This window comes from Pseudocercospora fijiensis (genome assembly GCF_000340215.1).
Source record: "Pseudocercospora fijiensis CIRAD86 unplaced genomic scaffold MYCFIscaffold_6, whole genome shotgun sequence".
Taxonomy (NCBI): domain Eukaryota; kingdom Fungi; phylum Ascomycota; class Dothideomycetes; order Mycosphaerellales; family Mycosphaerellaceae; genus Pseudocercospora; species Pseudocercospora fijiensis.
The window spans coordinates 1,490,529-1,514,226 of NW_006921537.1; the positions used below are offsets into that span (position 1 = coordinate 1,490,529).

Consider the following 23,698-nt stretch of genomic DNA (forward strand, 5'->3'; position numbering starts at 1 on the left):
TCAGCTCCGTGGCATTGGGTAAGAGCTTCGTAGAAAGGCTGATAAGGAAGACGCGTAGGCGAGCGACGAAGCACCGCGCCGCTGGTGGATTGTCGTCATTGGTTGCTGTCCATCACGATCAAGCATTGTGTTGCGGGGCTGGAGATGGAGCTCTGATCAGGAAGCTATCGTAATGGAGCTTTGATAGTGCAGAGTTGCCGAAGTTTCTCCAATTTTGCTATTAGCACTGAGAGAGGGAACCATTTCGTCTCCAATCGTATGGATCAACGGAGCTGTAAAAGCACGTCAAAGAAGTTGGGTGGAGGTATTCTTTGGCCAGATGTTCAAAGCATGCAGCTCCGTATTGGCAAGAAGCTCTCCTTGCAATCGTGCACCATGGCAATATTGAAACTGTTGGGGACGCCACATGACTTGCGATGAAACGAATCGACACTATTCGACTATGCTGTCCTAAAGGGCTCAATACAGAGCTACCAGGCCTGGACTCCTTCGAAATACGGAGTGATCAAGAGGGTGGCGAGATATCCACTATGTAAATTGTCGTCCCTTTGCAGGCTCGGCTTGCGATTGTTTTTCCTTCTCCTTCAAGCGCACGTTGAATTGGTCCAGGGCATCATATGGAAGACTCAAGAATTCGTGTTTGTTCTCCCACTTCACATCTTTCTTCTTAAACTCCTCTGCTTCTTGTGGGGGAGGTGGAGGCTCGGTGATCTTGGTGATCAGATAGGCGGTTGAGGCTTCGGCGATACCGTAGATGAGGACGCCGAGAAGAGGGATCTTTAAGAAGGCAAAGAAGGCCAGGGCAAAGCCGTAGAGCACGCCCTCTCTGTCGCGGAACCAAAGGCGCTTCTGCTCGGACGTGTAGCGGATGCGAGAGAAGTAGGGCTCGAGCTAAAAGATGTTAGTCGTCAGCGCCTCATGTCCAGACAGGCAACTTACGAGTTCGCGCATCAAACTTCTGCTGGAGAAATAAGACTGCAGGAACATGACCAAATATCGCTTCGGCAAGAACAATGAGCTTCCGAAGATCAGTACGGCAGGCGGCAGGCCAACTGCCTTGTTGAAGGTGTAGAAGGAGGCTGCTGGTAGCACGAGCTTTCCCAGGTATGGTACGAAAGAGAGCAGATATACAGCCAAGGACAAAGCTGCCTTCCTACCGAATCTCTTGAGGAAGGCCTTCATCGCAACATACGGATCCTTCTTTTCTGCGCTTTGCGCGTGTGCACTGTACATTCTCAAGTTGGGGTAGTACATGGCTCGAAGCTGACTTGGGTCGTCTGTCTTGTGTTTCTGGATGTACGTTTGGTCGACCCATTGCAGGCTGTCCATGAACATATGGTCCATGGCCGGGCTCAGATAGCGCATGAAGGACATGATGAAGAACGGGAGCTGTAGGACGGAGTGCTCAATGAAGTGGATGCCATCGATGATGTCGTGGTCCCATGCTGGGCCTTGCAGATGTGTGAACAGTCGCAAGAAGGCGATCAGGAGGCGAATGGCTACGGTCTGTGGTTCTTTCAGCTGACATTTCTCGCTTGCTGAATGCGCATACCGGTACAGCGACCAGCAGACGGATGGCTATGCCTGCGACGATGGCCAAGGCAGCTTGCTTGTAGTGGTCGGATGTGAACAACTGGGGGTTCTGCAACGCTCGATTCGCTCCAACGAGCGTCAATTGAGCGCCTCGGAGGATGGAATTCAGCTCAAAGCTGCCAAAACCGCCGTGTGTGCTCATCGTGTCGCGTATGTCCGGCTGGTGGTAGAAAGGCTGGATTCTGCATTCTACTGAATAATAATAATGGCCGGTGACGTATGCGTGCAGCGAGCTGGGTTCAAGCGGGTAACGGGTTGCTGCTGGGTATTCTCCCATGCAAATTGGTCGGGATTGCCGCCGATACCCCGCTACTAAAATCCCTAGTAAATCCATCTGTAGATATCTTAATATATTTCTACCTCTTTAAAGCCTCAAATCCCATAGTATAGACGTATCTAAGGTATCGCCTAACAGCTACAATCGAGCGCTATATAGCGTAACTAACCTCCTTAAAATCGACCGTATATTATACTAGCGCTACTCTTCGAAGCCAATCCGACTATATAGCGCCTCTTACTACCTAAGATTGCAATACTATTAAACACCTCTTAAAAAAGGGTTAGGCCGGCCTAAAAGTAGTAGAGTTGTTACTCGGATAGTATAGAGGGTCGCGTACCTTAATTTAGAAGATTATAAAGCGCTTCTACGACCGTAGTACTATAAGGCCGAGGAAGGTAGGCAGACTACGCGTAGTCCTGCTATATATACGCGACTTCGTAGTAGATAAGTTACTATCGCGGACGTCGTATTAGTACGAGGAGGTTTAGTTATTATTACTATATCGCTATAGCGAGTAGTTCTCGACCTCTACTATCTCGCGCCTTCTAAAGAGCGAGGATTTCACTTATAAGATGCTATCGCGCTACGCTAAGTAACGCGACCTAGTCGCTAGGTTAATATATAAGTCGAGGATATAGAAGTTATAGCCGTAGTAGCTAGTATATTGCGACGAGACGTGTATAAGCGATAGAACGGCGTTAAGGACTCGAGGATAGGTACTAAGAGGTAGGAAGGCGCGAGATATTAAGCACCTATATTATAGTTAGCGATATAGTCTCTTACTAGCGTACGACGTTAATAGATAGCTTCTAGAGCCGCTTATTAAATAGGGCAGTATAAAGACCGCTAACTTCGTATTATAGATAAAGAGTCGCGTCTTGCCTCGAATAGCGGTATACCTAGCGCTACGATCGGTATTAATAATAAACAACTATAGTACTTATAGTAGGAAGTACTTAGAAGAGATATATAAGCAGAAGGGCGTCCTTCTACTATACCTACCGCTATATTCGCCTAATTACAACCCTATTAAGAAGACCTTCTACTTGTTTAAACACTAGGTTCGATTATACGCTAATACAATACCGAAGTATAGTAAGAAGGACTAGCAATAGAAGTTCGAAGGGTTCCTACGGTTTGTAGTATAGAAATAGGATAAAGGCTATAATTACATAGCAATATTCCGCAGCTATTATATATTAGATAAGCTATACTAGCATTTATAAGCTATATAACACACTTCTATATATACTTTTTATATTATCGGAAAGCCCTTGTTCTATACTATAATCTAATATAAAAAGTATATCGATACGACTATTATATAGTCGTTACTTGCTCGCTATTGTTATAGCTAATATGTTAGAGCTAGCGCTAAGCTATATCTACGGGCTAGCTCGGAAGTTCGGCAACCGCCGAGCTTAGTTTAGCGTTCTGCCCGATTCGGTTACGCTACTTAGCGTATCTGCTTCTACTAACTATTACTAATTAATTATTTTCCTATTATACAAACTAGCGCATTTAGTGTATTATAAAAAAAAGATAACGTTAATCAGATATATAGTTGTTATATTATAAAGCCGACTATAGAATTTCCTCGAATTCGTAAAGTCGCTCGACCCTCGAGCTAGCGTTAGAGGTCCGACATCTAGTCTATAAGCCGACCCTAGCTAACCTATTTACATTACTAAATAACTACGCATCCGATTAACTTCATTTTTTTTTATAATATACCGACGGCATTATCCTAAAAGATGCCGCCCTTATTTATATAGAGAGAACAGTATTATATAGTGTTCCTAGTATATAAAGCTAGCAGAGTTTTGCCGCGGATATAGCCGAGAGTTTCGCCGATACCGCGAAGCGAGTCCGAGCGACTTCCGACATTAGTCTCTAGTATTACTAATATCGATAGTATAGTTAGAATACACTACTTTCGAAGGATATTAATTAATCTATATAACCTATGCTTATCTATACTATCTAAAGATGCGCCGCCTATATAGCTAGATTTTTTTTAACGGTTATAGGTATTAGAATACTATATTAAAGTATTAAAGCTAGCTTAGCTATAATAATCTACAACTCGTTATTATTAGTCGTTGTATTACTACTACCTACTTCCTCCTCTTTAGCATTAGTATTACTTAATTCGCCGACTATATTGTACTCTATAGTACGTAGATATTGCTTTAAGTCCGCCTTTATCTAATCTCTTAATCTATACTATAGAATAGCAGTTTTAAACTTACTATCGTTAAGCTTAGCGCGTTTAATATTAGCTAGTATCTAATAGCCTAAAGTAAGTCTAATCTCGGCTTAATAGATAACGTCCGCTATGTCTGTATTCGTACGCCTTAACTACTTGCAATACTCCTTTACTCTCGAGCGCTCTTTTAGTACTACGGCAATACTAACTAGCGGTAGTAAACTACGCAAATTAGCTAGTTCTCGAGCAGGTAGAGTATACGCAAATAGCGACTAGATATGCGGTAGCATTAGATAGCCGTAAGGACTAAGAAACGGGTAGTAAGCTATTGCCGGCGGTTGTTATATTAGCGGAGCCGCTAGTGTCGGAGTTGATACTAGATTACTATTAATAACTACTATCTTCTTCGCCGCTTTATTATCCTTCTTCTAGAAGCGTATAACCTCCTTATATGCTGTTTTAATATCTCGTACGAGTCTAGCAGGCAAGTTATACTTTGTAGCCTTCTTTGCCTTAATTAATCGGCCCTATTCTTCTATATATAAGCTAAGTATAATATAGTAGAAGCCGTCGTCGTCTATATAGTAACAAACAGCGTCGTATTTAGCGGTATTAGAACACTGTTTATCCGTATAATTAAACATCTCTAGGGCCTTATTGTAGATAGTAGAAACCTCGGCAATATAGGCCTCCTTTGTCTTGTTATTAGCATTCTTACGCTTCTTCTTATTCTTCTATCGCTTTGCCTTATACTTATAGTAACTAGAAGGTAGAAGGTCTTTATTAGAAGAAGTTATAGTAGTTATAGAAGAGTCGCTATCCGAGTCGCTTAATTTGTCGTCCTTCGAGGACTTCTTATTCTTCTACTATACCTTAGCCGCTTCTACTACTTCTATAGGCGACAATATAGGTCTAATAAAGGACTCCTTAACCTTTATATTAAGTAAGCGTCTATCCTAAATATAGGAAAGGATTAATAGCGTAATACTATCTCTCTAGTCGTCGGCGGTGCTAAAGTCTAGCGCTAATTCTTGCTTAGTTATAGTATGCTTTAAAGCGGTTAAACTAACTAAACAGCCACTCTAGTAAGTATCGTATATTATAGGGTCTTATAGTATACCCTAATAGCTTAGTTTGTTACTAGAGCTTTGTAAAGCCTTCTCGATAGTAGACAAGTCGCCTATATAGACAATAATAGTATTATAGAAGATATAGCTACGATAATCGCTTTACTAGGTTGTAATAATATTCGGAGTAGGCGTCGGCTTCGAAGGTCGACCTACGGCTTTGCGTATAGTGCTAGCTATAGCCTACGATTACTTAGTATTCTACTAAGTATTTTTAACCTAAATACTTAGAGGCTATAGAGTATTATTAATAGATACTTCCTAGTCGTCGGTCTATATATTAGACTTATTGCGTTATATTATAGTAGCCTTCCTTAGTTTGCGCCTTTATAATAGCTTAGGCTATAAAGCCGGCTTCGTGCTAGTCGTAGTATCCTTAGTAGTACGCTTCCTCTTTGCTAGAGCCTCGGCGCTCTTAATAGGTGCCTTCCGCTCTACTATTCTTACTATATTTATATACGGCGCATAGGAGTTAGAGGGTTCTATAGCAGCTTAGTTGCTCGCTAGCGGAGTAGCGGTCTATACGGTATCTACTTGCGATTTCTATACTCTTAACTCTATCTCTTCCTCGTCTATCTCTTAGGAACTAAATATTATACTAAGTAGGTTACTAAGATACTGCTCTTCTATACTATATCGTCGCCGCTGCTATTATAGGAAGGCTAGTTGTATCTCTAGAAAGGCTAGATTCTAGAAATAGTCCCTACTACGGTATATATCTATAAATAGGGCCTATTATACTAGATTTTGTATCTCTATATTAAATAGACCTATATTAAGCGTCTCCGGTTATACCTGTGTCTATAGAGGTCGTAGTATTTGCGAGGAATCTAGTATTCTAGCTGTATAGTCGGCTATTCGCGGTAGTAAGCTTCTTATAGCTAGTAGCGAGGTAAATAGTAATAGAATTAGACGATCTAGAGTGCGCTATATTGCCTATAACGAGGACTCTTTAATAGGTATAGTATCATCTATAAAGGTGTTGTTATTGCATTGTTATGCTAGAAACAGTGTATTTCGAGAAACTATGGAATTTACTAAAGATTGGTCAGGGTCCCTCGGAAGCCGTCCCGACCAATTTGCATCCTAGAATAACCGAAGGCCAAGCGCATGCATGCGACCCACCCTCGCCCACCTTGGTCCATGCTGTTTACGAGCTTCACATGCATCGAAGCGCATGTCAGTAACGATGCGCGAAATTGCTATCAATGAGAACGACAATATCTCTGCCATTTCGAACTGTGCTTGGCATCAACGGCAGTAATCAGTACAAGCAACGGCCAAGCGCGCCTCCCGAGCCTCCAACATTCTGTGGTCAGCGGCAGCATAGGGAGGAGGGAAGACGCCAACGCCAACGCCAACAAGCATCATCGATGATTCCGCTACCAAGCCGCCTGCGAAAATGTCGAGCACGGCGCCGCCGACGACTCCTGCGCGCCAAAACACCGTGATGCGATCGTTCACAAGTCCCACCGCCAATCGCGCTGCCTCGACTGGCGCTGCCATCGGAGAGACAGAAGGAGTAGAGACGCTATTTGTACATGCCAACACCAAGGTCATCCGATTTACTAGCTCTTCGCCACCTGGAAGTAGTGCAGGCACCCCGAGTCCAGGTGGCAGAGCGCAAGGAACGCTGCCATGGGCCACAAATACCGAGAAGACCATGGCGGCCGGCCCGCTGGAGATCTACCGTGTGCCCGGCTCGGTGTCATTCTTACACTCTGGAGCCCTTCTGCACACTATAATGCCGAGGAGTAACTGCTGGTGCGTCGACGGAGTTAGTAAGTTCGCCATGCGCGTCCTGCCGGATACCTACTACCGCATTGAGCTGCCCGGAGATACGCCTGAGGATTTGGAAAAGGTGGAGGAGCTGAAGTTGACACTCGCCAAAGTCCTGTTCTACGAGCGAACTGCCTGTCCCTTTGCCCGCACTTTCTCCGTCGACTTGCCAGAAGAGGAGGAAGTGAAGCCCAAGAAACGGCGAAGACGAACAGATGGCCCAGCAAAGAAGTGGAAGCTGGACAAGGCTTACAGTTGGAGGCCAGAAGGCTGGACTCCAGATCAAGACCGACCCAGTGGTGAATCCTCAGGTAGTCAGACTGCGACAGATGAGGAGGGCAGCTCGAGCTCGACCGATGACCAGGTCGAAGAGGCTGCCGACCAGCTCACGCAAATGAAGATTGCAACTCCCTCGCGGCCCTCTGTTCGCGATCGAGCAAAGCGTTTCAATCAGCGTTCTGTCACGGCGCCTCCACTCATGTCCCTACAATCTACACCGCCCTCACGACTTCGCACATCCTTCCTGGCCCATGACAACGCAGCTATTTCAGAGACATCGGATTCCCATTCTCGCGACCTGCATACAGAGCGACTGCATACAGAGCCAGGAGCTTCGCGAGAGCAACATCGAACCTTACAAGCGATCTTCACAGATATGCCGCCGTCGCCGCCTGACTCCAGTGCTGACTTGGAATTCACTTCGCCAAATCCAACTTCCCGGAGGATGGAACCTGAGCAATCAACAAGCAGCGAGCAAAGCCGAGAAGAACTTGGGATGTACACATCGCACGTCAGCCATGCTCCAGAAATGGCGTCTGCCATCTCTGCACCGACCGCATCTCCGTCACAGGCAGAGGACATGGGCGCGGCGGCCATCACCCGCTCGGCTGCAGACGCCGACCAATTGGAAGAAAAGCCTGGCGATCCTGGCGAGCTTAATAAAGAGAATGATGAGGCGGAAAGCACTTCCACGCCACCCGATCCGCTCCACGTGCATGAAGACGCATCTGCAGCTTTACCCAAATTAGAAGGCTCTGTCAACTCCGATCCTGTCACCGTCACAGATGATGCACATGCGGCCGAAGATGGTATCCCTATGCACGATCAGCCACCATCGCTGGAACCGTTCCATGTCAAAACGAACAGCCGAATCGCCTCATTACCAAGTTTCCAGGTCGATGGCGCAAATCTAGATCCATTTGACAAAGAGCCATCGCTGCAAGAGTCTGAAGACTCGGACGCTGTTAGCCAGAACACTGCTGCAGTGACTACAGAGCACCCAGCGGCGGCAGATCCTGAACAGGAAAATGCTTTCTTGCAGCGGCAGTCAGTTTTCGGCAACGTAGAGCCTGATCCTTATGCACAAATCCAAGCTAGGATACAGGCTCGCCGCACGATTGGCAGTGGAGAGACGACTGGTTTCGAACCACTTCGGAGGCAGCCGACACGACAGTCTTCGTCCTCTACTGCCTCGTCAAGCTCGCTTCGATCAACTCGCTCACGAAGAGGACGACCTGCAGATCGTAAGCAGGACCAGGCATTAGCTGCAGGTCTGGTTCGAAAAGCCTACGATGTATTTCTTGGCCCTCCCGCACATCTGATCGCCATCATGCTGAAGATCGCGGCGAGATTCGCTCGAGGCACATTCCGGAATACCCTACTATATGAGAGCCCACGCGGGATGAAAAAGCACATCCCTGGTTCATTTGACCTTGACGGCAGTGACGTTGAATTCCTTGATGAGTCTGAGGAAGATGGTTCTGCTGGCGAGGATGACTTCGGTGTGCCGCTAAGGAACCCTATCAGGATGATGAGCTCTGAGGCTATGCCCGGGCAGTTGGCTAGTCCGAGTATTCAGGAGAGAAGAGGTTGGCAGTTGGAGACGTAGGAGTCAAGGCTCGGACTGTTTGGATCACGGGAAATACTTGGAGCAGCTGACGAGGATGGCATGATGTCGATGGAATTTTGTTTTTGAGCGTGGCGTTGGGGACTTGGGTATGGGCGTATGACTGATGATGGATTGATTGATGCTTGGATGCTAAGCCTATTGCTCGACGACAGGAGATGATAGCGAATGATCGAATGAAGGTACCTATTTCTCAAGGCATCGTCTGTGCTGATGAGCTCGTCCTGTGTCTCTTCTTCACGGACATAGGTCTGTACGATCGAGGTCGAGAACCATCTCGCGTTGACCAGCAGGCTTTGTTTCGACCAAAACACCACATGCCGTGGCAAATACACGGCTGCAGCCTTTACCAATCGTCGAGAGTGTGTCTCGATTCTGATTTGCTCGTGGAAGTTCATTTTGGTCTCTCAGAATTAGAGCCAACTATTCACGTCCGAACTGCGAAATTTTGAGGTCTTAGGTAAGGCAATCGCCATTAGCACAACGTTTGCGTGGATCCTTCGTAGGGTGGGCTGAACAGCGGTGATCGTTCATTCCATCGAGACGCTTGACACGAATGCATGTACTGCTCACCACAGCATGTGTTTGTGAACCAATTTTTCTGCTCTATCCGATCGATAATGGAGGCCATGATGGTTCTTGAGGTCAAGACGCATGACTGGTAGTGACGGACGACTTGGTAGTTTATGCATGGAAAAAGAAATGATATCTTGGAGCTTGGAGAAGCAAAGTGCGAATGTCTTTTGAAATACATTTATAATCTAGCTGATGGTGGGAAATGAAGCATATGAGGATTCACCTACCAAAGCGTTGAGTGTGCTTGCATGAAGCGAGGCATTGCGATTCACAGTGCATCAGAGACATGTGAGCAAGGCTGCTGACATCGCTTAGGAAGAGGCAATACTGGCGGTCATTCGAACAATGGAACCCTTCCACTGCCCCCACTGCATCAAGACACTCATATATGCTGGCTCACTGTACTTATTATCGAGAGGCTATAGTAGTTCGACTCCAGACACTGGATTGCAGGAGTGGTATGAGAGGAAACTGGTCGGAGATGGCCGGAAGAATGTCGTTGGCCAAGGGTGATGTCCTAATGAGGTCGAATCTGCCTATCCGCAGCAGATCTGTCTCCGAGTGTCAGGAGTTCGATTCACACGGATCGGTGACAAGCAACGTCCGAGTGGTATAGAGATGATGCTGTCGCATGCAGCTTGGCATGCGACAATGTCAGCAAGGTATGGGCCCCATGTTGTCGGAGCAGACCCCGTCAAAGGCCTTGTCCTTCATCACCTTAGCAACGCATAAGCTTTGCGGCATGGCGCTCGATCCGGACACGTGAATTTCGATCCTGGAAGATGGTTGCTTCGGTAGTGTAATACAGCGCTCAAGCTTTATGAGAACGCAATATCTTCGCTGCGACAATCCTGGTGCTCACTCAGACCAACGACGTGTACAGAGTCTGTACGCATCGGAGTGCTAGTCACTAAACGCGGACCGTCGATTCTGAGCAGCGCTATTCGTTCAAATCCATGAAAATGCAGGGATACCAGAGTATCCACTGTCACTCCGATGCGGACAGAGTCTGTACGAGCCGGGCGCGAGCAAAGTAAGCCTTGATCAGTAGTGAGCATGTCTGCGGATACATTTGTGACCGGGTGCAATGTCTCGATGTGGTAGCGATGTGGTTGGATTTTGGTTCACATAGCAGTGCCAGGTGCCAGGTAATATTATCATTTGATTCATTCTCATGCATGCTCTGTTGCAGGGTTGGAGAGAGGACAATCACATGGCACCATGCTCAATGCTCATGAAGTACAGTAGTTATCTGGCATACTGACCTAGGGTTTTGACTCGGAGGAGCAGGTACTGTACGGAAGAAATGGGATCGGGCCGGGTTGTGAAATCTCGTTTCCCGAATCCCGATCATGCCACCGCCATGTCGAGTTCCCCTGGTCCATACTGTAAGATCCTCACTCAATATCAGGCTCAGCACCCTCATCATCATCGAAGCCTGTACATGGACCGTTGCGAGTACTCGTGGCACCACACTGCAGAGTTGCAATGGGCCAGAAGATGCTCAGGCGCAAACTTGGTCGCTGGGACCTTCTGTTTTCGGGAAATGGACATGAAGTCGTGCCCATCTTTGCCAGCATCCAGCATCCATACCGCTCAACTACATAGGCTCATGATTGGTCAATATATAGTCGCTGCCCAATGCAAGGCCTTTGGCTTGTCGACTTGAAGCCAGACGCGCTTAATGAAGTACAACGTCGAAGTAGCTTCCAGAGAGGGAGGAAGACCTGCTCGTACTGGTTCGCGCGATGTAAGCGGCAGATGGTGAACGTATGGCGAGTCGTCGGCAAATGAATGAATGCAATGGACTGGCGTATTAGTGCTCATCCAAATGGCCAGAAGCTCACCGAGACACTACAGGTGAGTAGATGCGCGCAATCGGTGCCAGAGAGGACATGTCGAAGTGAGAGGTGAAGCGCCTCTCGCTACACAGCATGATGTATGCCTCGGGAGTCGGTGGTCGGTGGTCGGTGGTCGGTGGTCCCACGTTGACAGTCAACCTCCCGTTTCCTGCACTGCACTGCAATGCAATGCACTCTACCGTCTCCTTCACGCATCACGGCTATGGCAGACATGTCGCACCGTTGCCAATTCCGTTTGGCATGTGTAGATCGATGGATGTGGATGTGGATGGCTAATGCCACTTTCGCTTTCACAAGATCACCGTAATACAGTGATGGCCCAAAACCCTGGTGGCTGGTTCGCGTCGAATTAACCTCAGCTCCGCACTCAGACGCGACCACCAGCTCGGCACTGCGCGATGGTAAGCATTTCTTCCATCCATATTGCTCCAGCTGCAGCACTTCAAGACATTGGCGCTGCTTCGGAAGCGAAGACTCATACAACATAGGTACAGCCGCAGCAAAGAAATGCCCAAGAGACGACGCGCCTCGCGCGAAATCGAGCCGTTCAAAAAGAGAAGATGCGTCGAGCTCGGCGTCGATGAAGAGGATGAACTTGCCCATCCATTCCCCGTGGAATTGGCGCAAAGACCAAAGAGAAAGAGTATCAGAAACGAGGATATGGTCAGAGGCCTACATACCTCTAGCGACGACTCTGAAGAAGCACAACCTGCTGAGTCTATTGCTGTGGTCAATGGTATCATCACACCACGGAGCGAGGCGTCCATTTCTAGAAAAGATTCCCTTCGCCTGGGCAAACCGACCGGTTTGCGGGAGGAGTCGCAGCCTACCTCGCTACCTGATTATGACTCGGGATCAAGCTTCAATGAGGATTCAGCAATACCTCTGCGCACCGTCCAGCGAGAACTCAGCCATGTTCAACTTCCTGGCTGGGCAGCTGGACCTTCTGTTCCAAGGACGCTTTTCGGTTGGTCTCCGAGCAATGTCACATCTCTCCCCGAGTCCCAGGCTCTTCCACAGCTTATTGCGGCTCATGAGACAGCAAACGCGCACTTGCTCGAAAAGCCAGAGTACACCTACGTCACGCTTGACCAGTTCTCTATCTATAAGCCGACTAGCAGCCATAAGCACGCACACACACTTGTTGCTCTTCACGAGCTATCTCGCGACCGGCATCAACAATTCTGCTTTGATGGCGTTCTGTCTGTCGGCCAAGACTGTTACTTTGTGGAGCACGTGCCGTTCCGGGTACTGACAGTTGACGGATACGATGACTTTGAGACAACCGATATTGGGAGTCAGCTTTGCGTACAATCTTTGCGTGGCGCTTACCACAACGTGTGGTACAAGCTTGGAACTCCGGGCAAGGAATACGAGCGTTTCTATAAGCCCTTCCTTTGGGTAGCGCGCTTCACAAAGCATGCCATTCAATACATGCTGGCCACAGAGCGCGTAACGCTGCGTCAATTTCGAGCTTCCTTCTACGACTGGCTGCATAAGACTTATCCTGAAGACGCTTCGCTACGGGTGTGGTTGGGCCAGAGCAAGACGAGAGACTTCGCCGTCCATTTCGTGGCATATGCCGACTTCTTGTGGAAAGAGAGCCATGGAGTGCAACAGCCTAGCGACGACATCAAGATCTGCAAACATCAGATCTGGCGCGAAAGCTTACCATATCCAGATTTGCTCAAAGCCATTCCGAGGCAGCCGCCCAAGCAGAAAGGCGACGCGAAGACTGTCGTAACGCCATTTGCTTATGAGAGCTTCAGTCATATGTACTTTGCTGATAAGATCCTCGAGACATCGGTCACTGAGCCTGGCCTCCTCTCGCGGATTCACGAACTCAAAGCTCGACGTGGCTTGACACCCTGGTTTTCACGATCGCCGTCGAGCCTAACGCCAATCAGTGCGGCCTCTGACCAGATCAAAGCTCGTGGCAGGATTGCGGTCGGAGACATCGTTGCTGTGCCAGCAGAGGATGATGGTCGTTGGAAGTCCAGCGCAGAGACTTGGTATGCATATGTTCAAAGAGTCTGGAAGCAGAAAAATGAACAAACACGCCTAGACGTCATCTGGCTTTACCATCCTCAAGACACGACGATTGGCAAAGCTCAATACATGTTCCCTAACGAGCTTTTCTTTAGCGACAATTGCGGCTGTGGTGTGAAGGAAGCGTTGCATCTAGAAGAAGTCACTCACAAAGTCGACGTCGCCTGGAACCCTCTCGATCCGGGTACGCAGGAAGGGCTTTTCGTCAGACAGAAGTTTCGCACAGTCGCAGAGATGGATTTCTACGATTTTCGAAAGATCCAAAATAGCGACTTTTGCTGCTGTCACCAAGCAGAGTATACACCAGAAGCGGTACCTCAATATCGAGTAGGTGACACAGTTCTAGTTGAAAAGAAAAAGGATGCTCTCGGCCGAAATTGCGAACCTGCGCAGATTCTCAGCTTCGGCAGCGCTGGCACCGTTCAAATGCGGAGGTTTCTGTACAAGAAGGACATCTTCCCTGCTTCAAGACCTAATCAGCTTCTCCCGTCCTCCGAGATTTTCAGCAGACAATGCGAGCATCTAGTGCGAGAATGCCATGTAAGGATATTTTCATGCAGCAATCTTCCAACGCCGTACGACAGGGGCGGTGCAGGGGATTACTACTACATCGCTGACACAGATATGGATGCCGACTCCATAAATGCAAAGTCACCCTTTCGTCAAGGCTGGGATCCACAAGAAGCACCATCTAATCGCAAGCTGAAGGGACTTGGTATCTTCTGTGGCGGCGGCACATTTGATCGTGGCCTACAAGAGGGCGGCGCAGTGCAATTCACCCATGCTGTTGACTATGCCGAGCATGCCCTTCACAGCTACAAGGCCAACTCATCGGAACCTGTGAAATTTTTCCTTGGTTCCGTAGACGACTATCTCAGCAACGCTATGGCTGCAGAGTCGGTCCACAATACTGCGACTACTGGTGAGATTGATCTCATCTCAGCCGGAAGCCCGTGTCAAGGCTTCTCAAAGCTTCAGCATGACAGGGACAGTCCGAGGTCAAGAAAGAATGCATCCATGGTCGCCTCGGTAGTGTCCTTTGTTGATTTCTACGTCCCGGAGTATTTAATCCTGGAGAACGTAGTCACGATGACAGACCATCCGAGAGACAAGAAAGGACCTATACCAGAGCAGAACGTCTTCTCGCAAGTCATTTCTGCTTTGGTTGGGCTTGGCTATCAGGTTCAGCAATTTCTTATGGACTCTTGGTCGTACGGAAGTCCGCAACAGCGCTCGAGAGTGTTCATCGTCGCCACAGCACCCTCAGCCGTACCGCTGTCGCAGCCAGAAATTACGCATGCACATCCCACCAAGAATCTTCGGACCCGCAATTTGGGGAGGTCAAGCAATGGCTTGCCATTCGGCACTCGCAGAACGAATCCGTTCGTAGCTCTGCCGTTCGTGACCGCTGAACAGTCGGTTGCAGACCTTCCTACGGTATACGACTCTGTGCCTCAGCTTTGTATCAGGTTCCCTGATCACAGACTCGCTGTCCTTGAGGCCCCAGACGTCAGAGCACGCATAGCTATGGTGCCAACACGACCACGTGAATGGGGCTTGCTCCAGGCTCATGATGCCGGCAGATTACGTGGTGAACCACGAGAGTACTTCATAAGGACGAAGGCGAATCTTGTGCGCAGTGGTATCAACAGCAAATCTTACACTCGCGTCTGCCCAAATCACCCTTTCCCGACCATTGTCACTAGGCTCAGTGTAGGTGACGGAATCAACGGGCGCGTACTACACTGGGATCAACACCGCCCTCTCACCGTAATGGAAGCAAGACGCGCTCTCGGGTATCTCGACCACGAGGTATTGATTGGCACACCAGAAAAGCAGCTACGCATTGTCGGAAACAGTGTCGACAGGAAAGTCGCCTTGGTACTTGGTCTCGCGTTGCGCGATTCTTGGTTGCACCCAGCAGGCCGTCAAGATCTTGTGAGCAGCCACAACGCTCAGAGGAACGTTTGTCAAGATCTTGATGACGAGGATCATGAATCAGGTGCCGGCATTTCGGCTGCAGTCAAGCGAGATGCGTCTCATAGTAGTGCACTCCCTGATTCTGTAGCGGCTGCTGCGCATGACTCTGGTCACTCGGACATACCGTCTTCACCGCCGCACGACGGCACCGGCGACGGCTTCTCAGATGCTGTTGATAATCGGACTGTTAAGATGTCTCTGAATCTGTCACAAGACGAGATTCAAAGAATCAGAAACGCCGAGGGAGGAGGCAAGTTCAAGGAGATCTTCAAGATCAACGGCTGGCAAACTTGACGTGTAATGTCTCGTTGCAAGGAAATCATTGCATGGTGGCGAATGGGAAGCTCGTCGTTACTCAATCTACAGCCGACTATTGGCCGTTGCGATATGCGCCACAGCATTGCATCGCAAGTGGTCAGTATGGAGGCATTGCTCTGCATCGGCGTAGTGCGTAATGCGCAATGCGTAGTGCATCATGCGTTGGCACCACAGCTGAGCTATATCTCTGCAATTCAATGCGCGGCGAGTGATTGGCATATGCATGCATAGCGCTGCAGCAGACATGTTCCGATCATAAACGCCATTACTGACTAGATAGACGCCATTACTGACTTTGCGGTGAGGCAACGTGCGAGAAGGCCACTGACCGCGAGGGCCTTGGTCAAATCAGAAGCCACACTTTAACAATTGATCAATCATTTTTCAGAGAATTTTTTTTTCAGAGACTTCAAGCCTTGCCATCGTCATGCCACCACTTACTCATGTTGTACTGTACGTCCATGTCATAGCCGATGAGTAAATTATGATCTATCAATATATCATCCAGTCGCCTTGTCGAACGTCTGTCCGTAGTCATGTGCAGCTGCCGCGCATATGCGGTGAGAGAAATGATGAAATCGGCATGTCCCTGCCATCTTCGGCAAAAGAGCAAAGAAATGCGCCTCCGACCAGCGAAGCACCCTTTTAGCTGATCGCCATGCGCACGCACGCGATAATCAGCATACCGTACCGTATGCTATGCAAAGCGAACAAGAAAATAATGTCCAGAATTATTATTTCCGATCCCCAGCAACAAGACTTTCCCCTTCTCCTGTTTTTTTTTCTTCTCCTCCTCGCCGAATCCTTCGTCTACCTCCATTCAGGCGCTTCGTGGTTGAATTCGTGTGTGTGCTGCTCGTGACTTCTATTTCTACACTATACTACATTAGGTTTAGCGCCATTCGAGATCTCATTCTAGCGAAGCGCCTGAAGCTAAACCGTTGCTAGCGGGTGTAGGTTGCGTTACTACTACTATATTTTATGTCGAATAAGCTATATAGCTTAACAACTATTAGTCGCAGTATAGCACTTTATAGAGACGGGACCTAGATAATTTAGCGATTAAGAATATCCGCTATTTTAATAAGCTAGTCGCTTTAGAAATGCTAAAGTTATTATCGATAAACGTAAATTGCTACTCTCGACTAACTCGTTTACCTACCTCTATATACTTTACGAGCAAACAAACGACGCCCTTCTACATTAACAAAGTATAGGAGGTCTACCTTTCTAGTACCCTCTACAACCTCCGCGTGTCTATTTACTATATAATTTAGTCGCACACTCGTCTCGACTCGGTAGGGCAAACTAACCCTTTAGCCTCTAATATCTAGAACTTTAACCTATCGCCTAATCTCGATAAACCTAATACGCAGTTACAAACTTTAAGTGTCCCGTAAGCTCCGCCGCCTATTAAAGTACGCTAAATCGATAGTCTAATTTAGACCTTACCGCCGCCGGAGAAAGCTATCTAAACTATATCCTATACGATTAACGATATCGAGGCCGCTAATCGACAAGTTCGACTCGAGGTCTAGTATCTAGTATCTAGCATCTAGTATCTAGCATCTAGCATCTAGTATAGCTAGCGATAAAGCCCGCTATAAGCAGCGCCTAGCCGAGAAGGCTGCGCGCTAGAAGAAGTAGCAACTCGAGCGTTAAGAACTATATTAAGTACTACTACTAGGTCGTTCCGCTATTATACGCGTACGTCTAGACTTCGGTGTTCCTCCTATATAGCTACCCTAGCTAAAATCCGAATAGCGATAGCACTTCTAGCGACGTATCGAGAAGATTATAAATCTAGAGACACCGCTTACGCGTATATAGGAGTTAGTATAGCAAGTAGGCTAATTTAAGGAAACTGTCTAGTACTAGGCGGAGATTATTAAGAAAGGCTTAACTAAAATCCTCGAATTCAAGTACCCTAGTTTAGCATATACTCCGACTCTAGCGCAGAAGTTAGTAATGTATGCGCTCGTCTATAGCTAGAATAATGTCCTATTTATTACTCGTATAGGCGAGGGAAAGAGTCTTCCGTTCTAGGGCTTTATAATGCTAACTAGTATAATTACTATCTAAGTCGTACTACTAAATCGCCTAGGTGCCGAGTAAGTAGTAGCAATCGAGCGTATAGCTAGTAATACTAGTAGTCTCGTCTATTTAGTATATATCTCTGCCGAGACTAAGAAGATCGATCTAGGTATATTTAAGAACATCCTAAATAGCAAGATCTAGTATATTCTACTTAGGCCTAAGCAGGTAGCATCTCCTTAGTTCCTTGCCCTGCTAAACGATCTACGTATACGCGAGCGAGTCGGTCTAGTTATTATCGATAAGGCGCACCTAATCTATAACTAGGGTAAGCCTTCTAGTTTCCGGGGCGAATACTCGTAGGTCGGTTAAATGCGTAACCGCCTACGCATCGACACTAGTACGCTGTTAGTATCGGCGACTATAGATAAAGAATGCACTAAGTATGCGATAAAGTATGCCGGTATACGTAAGGAAGGCCCTAACCTATACGAGACTAAGATTATCCGTAGTAGTATCGATCGCCTAGAAATTATATATATTATTAAATTTATCCCGAAGGAGCATCTAACCGACTACGATATACTATATATAGTGATCGATAATGCCGTGTCCTATCTACTAATTCCTAATAGAGAAGAGAAGGAGATTACGAAGGGATTAGTAATACTATAGAATATACGCAAGTCCTTAGTGTTTATCGATAGCTATAAGCATATCGCTAACTTTGTCGATATCGCCCGTAGCTAGTTGCTATATCTAACTAAGGATAATCCGGATCTAACTAAGAGGTACTAATATAGCCTAGTAGGTCTAGGCGTTAATGCTACCCGAACTATCTCCTTCTATATAGCGAGGGTACTAAAGCTAGACTAGGACGACCGATACGACGAGTATTGCAAATTAGACTCTACTATTCGTTATATAGCAGCTACTACTATAGCAAGCATTAGGTTAGACGTACCTAATATCGCTAATATATACTAATAGAAGTTCAATATTACTCGCAATCCTAGAGACCTTTAGCAGCGACTTAGTCGTATTGCTCGGCGACTAGCTCTATTAAATATAGAGGGCTTCTTCGATAAGCCGCACTTCTATCGACCTCGTACATTCTTCTTCGTACTATACTATACCGGAGACTATATTAAGCGTATGCCGGAAGGTGCTAGTATGCTTTCTATCCTTCTACTATCGTAGTCGCAGTCGCGCGGTCGTAGTCGTAGTCGTAGTCGTAGTAGAGGTAGAGGTAGTCGCGGTAGAGGTACTCGTAGTAGAGGTAGAGGCATATACACTACCGGACCTAGCAGGTTGCGACAAGAGCTTCCTAGTAAGGATGTTAGTAGTACGAGCGACTAAGACGATATACATAGTAACGCTAATACCGATACTAGAGATAGTGCTTCTAGAGGCCGTAAGGGCAAATCTAAGGAGAGTAATATATAGAATAAATCTAAGCTAGAGAGCCGGAAGAACATTCTAAAGGTCTTCTTAGGTACGCTAAACGATTACCTAAAGATACTAGGCCGCTGCTTTCGAGTAGTAATAAATAAGCACTATAGAGAACACCTAACCTAGTTTCCGTACCTACTCGGCTAAGCAGATAGAAGAGATTGCTACAACTTCTATAATACCGATCTAATAGCTGATCTACCTAAACTACTAGTTAAGCGCGTTAAGCTAGTCAACCTACTAGGCAAAGGCACAAGACCGAGCTTTAGGCTTAAGCATATTAAGGACTAGTGCTTAAAGAAGATTAACACCCTATACCCGCGTAAGAACCGCCTATTTCGTATACTAGCTAGTATGTATATAAAGGATAGGCTGATGTAGTCTATATCGGAGGTCTTCCTTCTAGCTCGGTTAATAGATATATAGGAGGATGTGAATCTTAGTAAAGATCGGTTGCTATAGGTCGTACTAGAATTAAATAGATAGCAGTATAAGGATACGGATCTCGATAAGTTGCTTGCTATTATTATTAGCATTGCTGAAGCTGTATACGCTAACTGGGATGCCTATAAGGCAGAATAGAAGGTAAAGCAGGATGCTATAGCGAAGGCTATCGCAGATGCTACTAAACAGGTAGGAGAAGAAGAGGGTCCTAAAGGTAGTTTAGCCGATCTACGTCTAGTAACCTATAGGACTCTATAGCAGATAGAGGCAGAGCAGCGCAACCTAAACTAGTTATTAAGGCGATCTACCTTTGCGAATACTGTACGCTAGTCCGGTATACAGGGCAGCCTAGCTTAGTAGGCTTAGCAGGCTTAGCAGGCTTAACAGACACCTACTACGGCGGCGGGACCTTCTAACCCTCCTTCTAATAGTACTGATCCTGCTAGGCCTTCTACCGACGCACTACTAGCTAGGAAGCGCTAACGCCGTAGTGCTTAGCTATTAGGCGCCCGTCGATCTGCCTCTGCCTCTGCCTCTACCCTTACCGAAGAAGAAGAAGAAGAAGAGATAACTGTCGATAAAGCAACCGAGCGGTTGATACAAGCCTATATTAGTCGCCGTAGTAGTCGTAACATTCGCATTCCTGCGGCTACTAAGGGTCTATATAGCGAGGGCGCTCGTACGAGAAGCTTAAGTATAGCAAGCAGTCGTAGTAGTAGAGTTAACGACAATATCCTGTCCTAGTATCTGCCGAGTAGGTAGTAAATAGTTAAGTTGCTTCTGCGAGAGCTAGCCTAGTTGTTGTATTGCTTCTGCGAGAGCTAGCGAGAGCCGGCGTATAATATAGGATGCCTAGTTTAGCTGCTTCTACGAGAGCTAGCGCTAGAATTAGCGGTGAAATAGCGCTAGAGATGGCACTAGAGATAGCGCTACAATTAGCGGTAAAATAGCACTAGAATTAGCACTAGAAATGGCACTAGAATTAGCACTAGAATTGGTATTTAATAAGGCTTCTATTATGTCCTTATAAGCTCGCTAAGTCCTTGTCCCATCCCCGGAAAAGTGAGCCGTAACACTACGCTCGATCGCAGGTTGTATACTATACTATCTTTCGTTAGGCCTGTTTAGTTCTACGAGAGCTAGTTAAGTTGCTTCTACGAGAGCCGGCGTATAATGTAGGATGCCTAGTTCAGCTGCTTCTACGAGAGCTAGCGTATAGTAGTGCCTAGTTTAGCTGCTTCTACGAGAGCTGGCCTAGTTTAGCTGCTTCTACGAGAGCTGGCGTATAGTAGTGCCTAGTTTAGCTGCTTCTGCGAGAGCTAGCGCTAGAATTGGTACTAGAGATAGCGCTAGAGATAGCATTTAATAAGGTCCTTCCTTACTACTCTTCTATTATATCCTTGTAAGCTCGCTAAGCAGGTTCTTCTATTATATCCTTATAGGCTCGCTAAGCAGGCTTTTCTATTATGTCCTTATAGGCTCGCTAAGTAGGCTTTTCTATTGTGTTCTTTGCGATAAGGGTTTGTAGATAGTCGTAGGTATAGATAGTCGTAGGTGTCGATAGTATATAAGAGCTAGGCGAGAAGCGTAAATTCGAGGAAGCGACAAGGATGCCGAGTCCCGCTAAGACCCCGGATTTAGTATAGCAGAGCGCTTAATTAGTAGGATTAAACGTTATAGCTGCTTCCTTCCGCGCATTTATAATACCGACTTTACGACTTTTATAACAGTATTACTAATATAGCGAGATACGTCGATTTAGCGCGTTTCTAGCAAATAGCGCTAACAAAAGTGTCTAACACGATAACAACGGCCGCCTTAGGCACCAACACTAGCGAGAAGTTACTAGCGAGAAGTCACTAGCGAGACTAGCGAGACTAGCGAGACTAGCGAGACTAGCGAGACTAGCGAGACTAGCACTATACTCATTGCACCGCAGCTATTAGCACTACAATATATACGGCAAGGATAGATACGTAGGGCGATAACATACATCGAGCGCTCGTAAAAGCACCCTTCGAGAAGCTACGACAGCCCTCTTACGTTAACGCCCTCTATTGCTTAGACTCTCCCTAGAACGATTATTCCGATAACTAGTTACTATATAAGGCAGAGAAAACGAATAGTAGCGTCCGGGGATCTAATTAACTAGCGGTACTAAGCGGCTATAGAAGTATACACTCCGAAGCATACTAGTATTATATATAGCCTATATACTACGCGTAATGCGCAACAATTAACGTATTCTATTACTAACTATAGTACGCGAGGTGTATAGGAAGGGACTTATTAAGCGAAACAATAACAGCTTATTCGCTAAAGCGACACTTATTAGTACCTAGACAATAATAGAGTATAACCGCGCCCTTAGTGTTAGAGACACCGCGAAAAAAAAAGGTTGTCGAGCGCGTTGTAGTCGTATAGCAATATTGATACGCTTGCTAGAAGAGGAGGCGCACTGTAGTCGGATAACAGTCTTAATACGCAAAGGGCTACAGTCGTATAGCAGTGCTATAGTCGTATAGCAGCAGTAAAGACTAAGCGCCTTCGGGCTTAAGTATACTAGAGGCCCTTACGTAACGACTAAGGTTATTATAACTAATAGTCCTAACGAAGGCGTTACGCCGACTTAACTAGATGCGCGTATGTTATTCTATAAAGAATCCGAACGTAGGAAGCCTGTAGCCGCTACTTAAGGTGTACCTTACTAAAGAGTTTTTACCGAGTTAGACCTGTAGTAATGCTACGAACCTATTAACCCACTCTGTCCATTAACCTACTTAGTCTATTAACCCACTTAGTAGGAGAGTCGCTATCGAGCCGCTACTTAAGGTATACCTTACTAAAGAGTTTTTACCGAGTTAGACCGTTAGCCGCATTATAGGTGTACCTTACTAAAGAGTTTTTACCTCCGCTAATCTACCCGAGACCCGCAGTTTATTGCACTAAGACAAGACTGCGATGTTCTAACAAAAACTATACTCTTTCGGTTAAATGCGCAGTCGACGCCCGCTAAAGCTATAGAAAACAACCTACTCGCTAGGAGAGTCGCCTTCGTAACGTCTTGCTCGGCAAAGCCTATCGGAGACCTTAAAAGAAGGACTAAACAAACTCTACCGATCGAGGAACCTCAACTATTAGACAAGCGGCTCTATCGGTAGCAAGCCGCAGAACTAGCAAGGAATAGTGTTAATCGCTATAGAGCTACCTATATACGACAAAGAGGTATCGACACTGTTGCTAAGAAGCCGACAGCTAGTGTATTACTAGGGGTGTTAGTGTGTTAGTATATGTAGAAGAAGAAGAAGAAGTTGAACTAGGAAGCGTAGGTCTATATTAGCGCATCGTAGGTAAGGTTTGCCTCTACTAATAGGATTGCGCTATTTAGCTATAATAGCAAGGCAACAATAACGGCTATACATTATCGCACTTTTAACGCAATAGCCGCCGACTGCTGCTAGTCGAATGCCTAAGGCTAGAATTGCTAGCAGTTATCGAAATTACCGGAGGCCTCCTTTAGCATTAGGCGCTCTAAATTCATATAGGAACCAAGTCTATAGCGAAGCTAATAGCAGAGACCTCTACTCTAACTAAGACTCCGACTGCCCCTAGTTAGAGTAACGCTAGTTGTTAAGCCATTATCGTACGCCTAGCCTAGCCTAGCTAGCTATTAAGCTATTATTATACGCCTAGCCAAACCCTTCGACTTTATAAGCACTACGACGAGGCACGCACTCTAGTTTACTAGGCACGCACTCTGGTTTACTAGGCACGCACTCTAGTTTACCGCTACTACTTCGCTACTAGGCACGCACTCTAGTCTACGGAGCTATTAGCTATTAAGCAATTATCGTACGCCTAGCCTAGCTAGCTATTAAGCCATTATCGTACGCCTAGCCTGGCTAGCTATTAAGCAATTATCGTACGCCTAGCCTAGCTAGCTATCAAACTATTATCGTACGCCTAGCTAAACCCTTCGACTTTATAAACATCCCCGACGAGGCACGCAATCTAGTCTACTAGGCGCGCAATCTGGTCTACCGCTACTACTTCGCCGCTAGGCACGCACTCTAGTCTACTAGGCACGCA

General features: G+C 46.7%; 5 protein-coding genes across 5 annotated transcripts; 3 read left to right on the forward strand and 2 right to left on the reverse strand.

Annotated features, from left to right (window-relative positions):
• Window positions 1–528: 528 nt before the first annotated feature.
• Window positions 529–1,735, reverse strand: MYCFIDRAFT_26476 (uncharacterized protein; the record flags this gene model as incomplete). Its single annotated transcript, XM_007929709.1, has 3 exons — window positions 529–891; window positions 940–1,506; window positions 1,553–1,735. 3 exons carry the CDS (start codon window positions 1,733–1,735, stop codon window positions 529–531), a joined length of 1,113 nt encoding a protein of 370 aa, XP_007927900.1.
• Window positions 1,736–6,611: 4,876 nt separating this feature from the next.
• Window positions 6,612–8,876, forward strand: MYCFIDRAFT_76923 (uncharacterized protein; the record flags this gene model as incomplete). The annotated part of the gene is made up of 1 exon (XM_007929880.1): window positions 6,612–8,876. One exon carries the CDS (start codon window positions 6,612–6,614, stop codon window positions 8,874–8,876), a length of 2,265 nt encoding a protein of 754 aa, XP_007928071.1.
• A 24-nt stretch (window positions 8,877–8,900) lies between these two features.
• Window positions 8,901–11,811, reverse strand: MYCFIDRAFT_176324 (uncharacterized protein; the record flags this gene model as incomplete). Its single annotated transcript, XM_007930116.1, has 24 exons — window positions 8,901–9,018; window positions 9,048–9,126; window positions 9,152–9,188; window positions 9,212–9,300; window positions 9,326–9,349; window positions 9,380–9,462; window positions 9,488–9,634; window positions 9,694–9,797; window positions 9,831–9,865; window positions 9,905–10,021; window positions 10,052–10,094; window positions 10,121–10,172; window positions 10,197–10,203; window positions 10,233–10,280; window positions 10,318–10,356; window positions 10,382–10,410; window positions 10,463–10,694; window positions 10,749–10,846; window positions 10,872–10,993; window positions 11,023–11,070; window positions 11,136–11,292; window positions 11,318–11,485; window positions 11,524–11,604; window positions 11,627–11,811. 24 exons carry the CDS (start codon window positions 11,809–11,811, stop codon window positions 8,901–8,903), a joined length of 2,142 nt encoding a protein of 713 aa, XP_007928307.1.
• Window positions 11,812–12,520: 709 nt separating this feature from the next.
• Window positions 12,521–15,289, forward strand: MYCFIDRAFT_114349 (uncharacterized protein; the record flags this gene model as incomplete). The annotated part of the gene is made up of 1 exon (XM_007930117.1): window positions 12,521–15,289. A coding segment is annotated over one exon (2,769 nt), but the record flags the coding sequence as incomplete, so codon positions are not given.
• Window positions 15,290–15,687: 398 nt separating this feature from the next.
• MYCFIDRAFT_176326 (uncharacterized protein) lies at window positions 15,688–16,610 on the forward strand (the record flags this gene model as incomplete). The annotated part of the gene is made up of 9 exons (XM_007930118.1): window positions 15,688–15,805; window positions 15,831–15,887; window positions 15,911–15,925; window positions 15,960–16,021; window positions 16,068–16,156; window positions 16,188–16,217; window positions 16,245–16,264; window positions 16,290–16,537; window positions 16,599–16,610. 9 exons carry the CDS (start codon window positions 15,688–15,690, stop codon window positions 16,608–16,610), a joined length of 651 nt encoding a protein of 216 aa, XP_007928309.1.
• Window positions 16,611–23,698: the final 7,088 nt, after the last annotated feature.